The 9,267-nt window shown below is 39.2% G+C and overlaps 1 protein-coding gene and 1 long non-coding RNA gene across 2 annotated transcripts; one reads left to right on the top strand and one right to left on the bottom strand.

Moving 5' to 3' along the window:
- Positions 1–2,069: 2,069 nt before the first annotated feature.
- mul3 (mitochondrial E3 ubiquitin protein ligase 3) lies at positions 2,070–5,164 on the top strand. Its single transcript, XM_010784072.1, has 5 exons — positions 2,070–2,128; positions 2,249–2,377; positions 2,486–2,573; positions 3,172–3,292; positions 3,375–5,164. Exons 2-5 carry the CDS (start codon positions 2,261–2,263, stop codon positions 3,871–3,873), a joined length of 825 nt encoding a protein of 274 aa, XP_010782374.1. The 5' UTR covers positions 2,070–2,128; positions 2,249–2,260; the 3' UTR covers positions 3,874–5,164.
- Positions 5,165–5,336: 172 nt separating this feature from the next.
- LOC104956572 (uncharacterized) lies at positions 5,337–6,970 on the bottom strand. The gene is made up of 3 exons (XR_799572.1): positions 6,812–6,970; positions 6,402–6,512; positions 5,337–5,681 (listed from the first exon to the last, which is right to left on the bottom strand). It is a non-coding gene; the product is annotated as an uncharacterized lncRNA (long non-coding RNA).
- Between the last annotated feature and the right edge of the window lie 2,297 nt (positions 6,971–9,267).

Below are 9,267 nucleotides of genomic sequence, written 5' to 3'. Positions count from 1 at the left end.
TAAAATGTGAGTGTCTTCTCTCAGTACGATCAGTTTGTGAGTGAAAGAGTTCTAGAGGTAGAGAATGTTCTCTGGCCTCTGTGTTATCATGGAACCGGAACACGGAACCTTCTCTGCATGGAGCATTCTATCCTTCTGAAGAAAGATGGATGGATAGATGCATTCTCTATGGAGAATTTTGAGAAAAAAACACACATTCAAAGCTTGTATAACATTAAAGGTGTATTCAAAGTGCAAATCGTAGTTCAGCATTCACCTTCTTTCATCATTTATCATAATTTCCTCTTGAAACTGCAGAACAATCCATATTTCAATCTGAAATTGAATTGTAGTTTAGCTCTATGTACAACTGTCAAGTCAGCAAAATTATCTAAAGACACCACAAGTCCACCGGATACCAGATTTAAACAGATGGTAAAAGTACTCAGATCCTGTTCTTGAGTAAAAGTAGAAGAAGATAAATGAACATCCGTCTGAGGAAATGTGAGTCGTCTTATCTGCTAAAATGCTTTAGTTCCTGTTGTTGAGCAAAGGGGACTTTAGTGAAGAGGGATAAAGCTTGTTTGAGTTAGCCTTCAGACAAGGTTTGAAGACTAAAGCTTGCGAACAAACTTTTGTACAACATTTTAAGAATATTTTGGGAGCCATTAAGCTTCCTGAGTAGGTGAAAACCTTTAAACAAAGACTGGTTATATATTAATTAAAGTGGCAGTGTACATAAGAACATACGTTTCTAAAACAGCTAACCTTTTCTAAAGTCTTTCATGTTTCAGTTACAAGCTTACATCAACGTGGAAAGGTGTTGTATTTGAGAATTTTTACACAGTGCACATCTTTTTCTCATGCATATGCATATTACATATCAAATATTTAGTATCTTTGAGGCCCACACACAAGTGTTTCCAGGCCTGTGTGGCTTGATTGACATCTCCCTCAGCCTTCTGTTGATCGTGCTGTACCTGCGAGGGCGGGACAACTTACCGTGTTAATGCTGTCATTGGTGTTTGGAGTTCTGACACTTTACAGGACTTCCAGCATTTCTCTAATCAACTTCCAGCTGAGGTCTAATCAGCCAAACTGAAAACACCTGCAGAGCCTTTAATTGGCAAAGTAACTGGTGATTGTCAGATACATGAGTCAAAAGTACAATATTGTTCTCTGACATGTAGTGGAATAGAGGTGTAATGTCAAGTATTAGAGTACCTCAAATATAATACTTCAGTTAATGGACTTGTTGCTTATCACTGTTGTGCTTTTGACCCCTTATAACAAAGCAAGCAAGCTTTCAATTCTTCAATGAACGAGTTGTCTTGTTTTATTTGAATCATTTTAGAGGCATGACAGGGTAAATATATACAGTGTTCAACAAGGATAAACCTTTAAAGGGATTGTTTTTTGCTTTTTTATTATTATTATTATTATTATTATTATTATTTCATACTAGAATATGTATCTTGTGACAACCAGGAGTTCTTGTCCTACAAATTGGATTATACACATATTAAACTTGAATCTAATATTTTAGATACGAGTTATTCTATGCTAGTTTATAATATAACTTTGTCACATGCGTTGAACAGATAGCCTAATTACTTTTCAAAAGAACATTTGACATACAAAATGTGAATGATCAGTAATAAATTATGCATTGTTATAGAATCCCAAAATATATGACGTAATAAAAATATGTGTCAATGCAACCGACCACAATATTAATGTAACACTGATGTGAATGCAGCACAGATAATATAATAGTGAAAGGAACCATTCTGCATACTTTTTGTGCTTTCATTCCAGTCAAATTCAGAATTGTGGGCTTTTGGTTGTAATGGAGTACTCTTAATGTGTGGTATTCAAAATATCTTCCATCGCTGGTTTAAGTCATTTTATTGTTTTATTGTCTTTTCTTGTATCTTAATTAATTGTATTTATATTTGTGCAAAATGTAAATTAATTAGAAAACAAGAAGGTTTCTACAGGACACTGCTGTCACCTGGTGGTCAAAACTCTGAAGGAGAAATGCTGCTTACTCCCTATTGGCTGCTGAAACATGACGCAACGTGTGCACACAAGGAAGTGAAACAACAAACGTTATTGAAGCTACCTCAGCAGAGGGTTAACATCACAGGTACGTTTAGTTTAATTTTTCTGACCTTCTTCTTCAACACGTACTGGCTCTGATACATTTTTCTGTGTACAACAGTTTACTGAACTGTGTCGACTATTTGTGTATACCCTTGTTTTATAGACACATACAGATATGGGGGACCTTCCTGTCAATCCGCTGGTTCTGATTGGTGTGGGCTCTAGCTTCGCCTTCTCTGGCCTTTTCTATCATCTGTACAAAGGGAAGAAAGAAGAGTTGAAGAAGCTAAAGGCAAGTGCATGATTACTGAAGTCATGCTTAAGTATTCAGACAGCTCTCGAGTAGTGTAATGATTTTAAAATGCTTATTTCAACCTGTTCTTTTTGCTTTTCATTTTAGGAAATACCCATATTCAAGCCAGATCAGCATTTGGTGAAAGTACTGAAAGCGTCTCCTCACAGGCGGCTTCAGTATGTTGCTGTAGAAGGTACAAACACTATTGACACTTTAGTGAATGCAGTTTTGAATAGGTTAAGACCAGTGGTGATAAAGTAACTAAGTACATTTACTCAAGTACTGTACTTATTTTTGAAGGATATGTTCTTGACTAAAGTATTTAAATGTTTTGCTACGTTGTACTTCTACTCCTCTACATTTATTTGATACGTTAAGTTACTTTACAGATTTAGATTAATAATGTGAAATATAATCAACTCTTAAATCAGACTTTAGTCACACCTGGAGTAAATTCACAACCTACCCTGCAGTATACACAGTCATTCAAACTAGCTGCACCTTTACCAGCTTTGATAACACTCTAATATGAAAAACACATCATATATATTATTCTTAAATGGACCAATCTGCATAATGAGTACTTTCACTTTTGGTACTTCAAGTATAATTTGATATTAATACTTCAGTACTTTTACTTGTGTAACATTTTGAATGCAGGATTTTTAGTTGTAACAGAGTATTCCTACACTCTGGTTTCTTCTACTTTTACCTAAGTACAAGATAGTACTTCTCCCACCACTGGTTAAGTCACAGATGTTTTACATTTTTCCTTTTATATGTGTTTTTAGGTCTGGTGCAGGCGGATGGGGAGTCTCTGGCAAGTCAGTTTGTCCCTCGTTGTTACGGTGTGATTCAGAAGATCGCAGTGGAGGAGCAGTGGAAATTCTGGAACTCCCTCACCAAGACATGGTACAATAGACAACAAAACAAACCCAAAACTGTCCCTCTATCTATTACTAGTCTGTTGATAACATTTTGATTACTTTGCCAGGAATTCGCGGACAATAAACAGAAAAGAAACCAACAACTCTGTGCCGTTCAGTCTGGTCAGCCCTGGGGCCTTCTTCGATGACTTGTATGTGAAGGTTCAGAACCCTCTGGAGGCCTCCGGGTGCTACCTGGACAGGGTGTACTTCAAAAAGAGTCGGGCCGAGAAGGGCTTGGCAGACATGGTGATGAATGGCATCCTCGGGGAGGAGCCAGTGGCCATGGAGGTCAGCGAGGAGCTGCTGCGGGTGGGGAGCACCCTGACTGGATATGGGGAGGTGGTGCTGGAGGGAGGGCAGGTGATGAGGCTGCAGGCCCCGCAGGACGGCCGCAAGTTCATCCTGGTGCCCACCGACCACCGGAGCTTCATGGACGGGCACGAGAAGTCCGCCAGTATGTGGAAGATGCTGTCGGCTGTTACTGGCATCACAGGGGCCGCTATTCTAACCAAGGTCATCTGTGGGTTAGTGGGGAACCAGGATGGAAAATCCAAGAAGGCCTGAAGACGATACTGTAGCTTTAACGGCTTTGTGACCGCTTTATAGCTCTTCAAAAACTGCCTCAGGTTTTTTGTTTAGATTCCACAGCAACTTCCTGATGCTAAGATAATGTATCACTTGTCAAAACTTCCTCAAGTATTTTATCTAGATTCCTTAGATCCATAATGATGCTAAGATTATTAGTCAGTGTCATCTTGTAAGTTTTGTTTTCCCATTAAAGTAGCAGTTACAGTGGCCTGTGAGGGTCAATTCACAACATTGGACAGATTTTGGCCACTTTATGATGTCATAACGATTTCTTGGCTTGTGTAACCATTGGTATTTGGAGCAAAACATTTCAGAGACATGTTCTGTATATATCTGAGACCTATAATATTTTGATGAAAATAATAGGGGACCTTTAAAGAAGGGATAGGTGATAGGACTATTTTATGTATAGCGTAAAAAACTTTATAAAAAATATTTTTTATAAAGTTTTTACGCTATACATAAAAATAGTCCTATATATAGCGTAAAAACTTTATAAAAAATATTTTTGATATCGTTTCAATCCCAATGTTGAAATCAGCAAACTAACTTTATTACGGCAAAATGTAGGCAATTTGGACGACGCTTAAAATTCTAATCGTGGCTCGAGATGCGCGGTTTGGCTAACATGTAGAGGACACAAATTAGCTCTTACTTCTGCTTGGCTACACAAAGTTTGATGCACACAAAAACCCTTCTCTAAAATGTTGACACATCCTCTGCAGGCTATTTGTTGTCAATAACTATAATGTGAGTTTTTCCTTTCTATATCTTACAACACACAGAGATACGCTTCCAATTTTTTGTCAATGTCATCTTGTAAGTTTTGTTTTCCCATTAAAGTAGCAGCTACAGGGGCCTGTGAGGGTCAATACACAACATTGGACAAAACATAGAAAGCACAGGAATTTATAAAACATTTACAAATTTGGAAAAAATACACTCAAAAATAAAGCTGAACAGAATCTTAGATGTTGAGACATTTCCCACATTGTGATTATAATGTGCTCAATGTATTTGTTAAAGTGTTTTGATCCAATGTTGTTCTGCTGTGACGGGCACTACTTTTCTTGAAACCACCATGAAAATATTTTTGATTTCTCCTGCAGTCACTGGGACATTTTGAATAGCTGAAAACTAATGACACCTCAGAGGAGGACACATTAAATGTGGCATATTTGAGTATTGTTAAACTATTGAATCAAGGGAACATTTTTGTAATTCAATTGTATTTTTATAATGTAAGATAAAATCTTTTTTTTGTGGAGTTGTGTGGCGTAATCAATCTTTTACTTTCACTTTTGATTTGCAAGAGTCTAACTGAGCCTGATTAAAATTGAATGTAAACAATGTTTTGGACTGAATCTATTTGCAGATATAATGTACTACCTCTTAGATAAGACCTGCCGTCTGTTTGTGGAAACAAAGATAACACATGATAAAGGGATGTGGTGATATCTTTAATAAAACCTTTATATTGAGTGAGACATTTTGTGTTCTTTTCCAAGCAGTCAGGGGTCTCTCTCTTCTTTAATTGGATATTGACGTTCACAGCACACCGCCCTTACCTGGCGTGGCACTATGTGATCAAATGTGTCCGTCTAAACTGTACAGAGAAGATCCTGCTGGATGTTAGTGACAGAAAGCTGCTGTTGCCGGGGGTAACACCAGCTGCCTGAATCCCTCTTTCTTCAAGTTTACAGTCATCTTTGTGCTCGTCCTTATTCCCCTTCCTCCTCTGAAGACTCCTCTGCCTCCTTCAACCACTGGATGAACTTCTGAAGCTGTTAGTGGGGGAACATACATCAGAATACAGTGACACAAGGCCCTTAGGCAAGTTGAACAATTAGAATGAATTTCAGAAAAAGTCCAAAAACGATGAAAGGATATGGAAAACAAATACACAAAGGAAGATACTCAAGTAATTTGTTAAACGTATACATTGCACAAATGTATTTACTCGTAGATAATGAGGGTTTCATTATTTGAATTATATTTTATATATTTCTTTTTTATTTGACATCATTGACAAGTAATTTCTATTAAAACAAAGAACATTTTAAATTAGGGGGAAGATTGTAGACCCAGAAAGTACTACACACTGAACATGTTAAAAGAGTGAACAAACTCGACTTTGTAAAACAAAATTCAGTTTACACAATTACTCCCTTTAGTATTTAGATATTGCATAATGGTTTGGTCTTCCATAAATAGTTTTAGAGGATAGTTTGTGTACAAGTCAATGTGGTTAAAAAGCAAATCAGATTGTTTTCCCTCTACATTGCCGTAACTTATTTTGAAAATGCATTTTATTCCTCTTGTAAATAATTTGACATAAAAACATGCAAAAGGTGCATCATAAATGTACAGGCCTTGCTATAAACATTTAAAAAGGAAAGAAAGAATAATATCTGTGCTTATTGAACTCCCTTTTACAAACACTACTTACACTTAAATGTAATCAATGTGTGATGTTGTGCTGGAAACATATTAGTGATTCCTACCCCCTGGTTCTTGCGCAGCTGCTTGCTCTGGTCGGTGATGTCCCCCTGGGAGAACCAACGCATTATCATGTCCTCCTCCAGGATCTCCAGCTGGTACATGTTCATCAGGACCTGGGGGGGGGCATTTTGCATACACAAGTCAGCTTTCACCCAGTCACACACACTCCTACAGAGGCAGAGGCTGTCACACTAGGTGCCACTTGCTCAGGGAAACTAGCACTCACACCAAGCCATCTGGAGCTATTTGCCGTTAAGTATCTTGCCCAAGGACACATCGACATGTTGAATACAGCGGCAGTAGATCCAACCAACCACCTTTGCCATTAAAGGATGAACAACTCCCTCCTGAGCCCCAGCGGCCCAGCAGAAGAGATTTACGAGTGTTTATGGAAGTGATGACTGACTCTGACCTTGAACATCGCAGCCCAGTGACTCTCCTGCTCCAGGAAGTGCTCCTCGAAAGCAGACAGACAGTCCAGGTGGTCCTGGGCTCTCTTCACATAGTTCTTAAACACCGGCGCCCATTTATTCAGCAACTGAGAAGCAGAAGAAGTGCAAGAATTAGTCAGATCCTTAACTTGGTAAAAGTAGAAATATTATGGTCTTAAAAAACACTCTAGTACAAGAAAAAATCCGTACGTGNAGCCCTTATAACACGTGTTATCACTCATATCATGTAAAATATCTGTAAATTATAGTTGTCTTTGTCACATTTTATTTGCCATTAGTAAATAAGTATGCACATTTACAGATATTTTACATGATATGAGTGATAACACGTGTTATAAGGGCTATTTTAGGGTAGGTGTGCCTTGAGATTTTTACTTGTCCTTTGGTGTGCCTTGGGCCCAAAAAGTTTGGGAACCACTGCTCTAGACTGAATTATAAGATGAACCACCACAATATTATATTGTACAACTTCAATGTGTCCACATTAAAAGATTAAAATGCTAGAAGAAATTATAAGAACAGGATAATATAATATTCTTTATAAATACTTTGACAGAGCTTTTCTGCATTTTTACCTACTTTAAGTATTCAGATGATAAAATTCCGTATTTATGTTACTGAAATTGTGCGGAATTAGTTATTTTACCTTTTTGTACTTGACTTACATTTTGATGCCAATACTTTTGGTCTTTTACTTCTTACGTCTTTTATAGTTCTACTTTTACTTAACAACAGGATCTGATCTCTGTTTGAATCTGGTATCTGGAGGACTTGTGGTGAATGTGTATTTTTTGCATCTATCCATCCATAGAATGCTCCATGCAGAGAAGGTTCCGTGTTCCGGTTCCATGATAACACAGAGGCCAGAGAACATTCTCTACCTCTAGAACTCTTTCACTCACAAACTGATCGTACTGAGAGAAGACACTCACATTTTACACTGTGTACGGACAACTTAGTTGTGTTTTTTTGGAAGTGATGGAGAACCAAAACATGTCCAACATCTTCCATCGATTTAGGAAGGGTTTACATGGGAATGGCGATTATGGCGGGGTGGGGTAAGTAACAGACTCTAACCTGTAGCCTTCAATCTGTTCAGACCAGAGGGTCTAAATGCATAAACCTCTCTGGTATCTTAGAAAAGTACTCTAATAATAGTCAGAAAGTGAGTCAAGCAACATTAGCTCAACTGTACTTTGTTGTATTTTATTTCCATAGCAAACTGGTATCCTTTGTGGACAGGAAAACTCTGATGAGTTCATGATCCTGAACAGAGGTCTCAGAGGTCTGCATTGACTCGCCAAGCAGAGAGGCTTTGCGCTGCCGAGAAAGAGCGACATGAGGCCGTCCTGAACCGAGTGAGAAGCTCTGTTCAGGGCGTCATTTTGCCCTTACCTCAAAAACCAGCTTTCCGCAGAAGCCCAGAATTCTCTCGGCGAGAGAGGATAAGCCCTCTTATAGATGTACCCTGCATGAACTGGGAGAACTTCAAGAAAACCCAGATCCTGAGTCCTGGAAGTTTAGATGAGAGGGACTCCTTTTGAGACAAGGTGCTCCTCAGCAGTCAGACGGCTGTAAAGGCATGTGAAGCATAAGGAGACAGGAGGCCAACTTCTTCCAGCTGTTCTCTGTTCAGCCTCAGCAGTGTGGACACTCACACACCCAGTGAGCTGAGAGCCATTCCTCTGATAGAGGACGCATTCACACCTGCTCCTCCTGCTGCGTCTGCAGTTCCACTTCCCAGGAGAAGAGTGTCTCGCCTGCCTGTTTTGTGTGCCAAACCCAGTGGAGCAGGTCAGTTTCTCACCAGACATACTTTTGAACGGGGACCTCAATCTTTTGTGGGGACCCCTGCTGTTATAGCTTGAGGTTTTTTAATTGTCTGATGGATGTTTATAATAAATCTTAAATACAACACCTTCATAAAAATGTCTCCTTGACTTAAAGTACAGTGGGAAAAAAAGTGACACTTATGCCGTTAATCTCAGCAGGCAAGGTACAAGTGAAAGTATGTACTTCCTCCGAACCTCGACCCCCTGCGGCTCCCAAAAAGACCCCTGCAGTGGCTCGAAAGAGGACCCCTGCAGCTGCAGCGGCTCTTACAAAGATCACTACAGCTGCCCCCAAAGTGAGCCCTGTGATGACGCCTCTGGACCCGACCCCTCCAACAGTTCCCAGAACCAAGAGGAGGGTATCTCAACTTGGGATGTTGCTGCAACCGGCTAAAGCCATAGCAGGTACGTTTATCCACACACATCCTGAACAGCTTTAGTACAAGCTCTGACCTTTATTCAGAGGGGTCTTGGAGGTTTTTGTGAACACTTGATTTTTCTCTTTGGATTCAAACAATTCCCTTCAGTTCCTTGTGTAACCTGACAATCTTTAACTCAGCACACAGCAGGTCACCCAAATATAA

Source organism: Notothenia coriiceps, unplaced genomic scaffold (genome assembly GCF_000735185.1).
Source record: "Notothenia coriiceps isolate Sejong01 unplaced genomic scaffold, NC01 NC01_scaffold00026101, whole genome shotgun sequence".
Classification (NCBI taxonomy): domain Eukaryota; kingdom Metazoa; phylum Chordata; class Actinopteri; order Perciformes; family Nototheniidae; genus Notothenia; species Notothenia coriiceps.
The sequence above is the reverse complement of the archived record's forward strand: the minus strand, read 5'-3'. Positions and strand labels throughout refer to the sequence as shown.

Coding starts and splice junctions, on each gene's coding strand:
- mul3 (XM_010784072.1), top strand. CDS start 2,261: ATGGGGGACCTTCCTGTCAATCCGCTGGTTCTGATTGGTGTGGGCTCT. Junction 2,378..2,485: donor AAGAGTTGAAGAAGCTAAAG/GCAAGTGCATGA, acceptor TTTTCATTTTAG/GAAATACCCATATTCAAGCC. Junction 2,574..3,171: donor TCAGTATGTTGCTGTAGAAG/GTACAAACACTA, acceptor ATGTGTTTTTAG/GTCTGGTGCAGGCGGATGGG.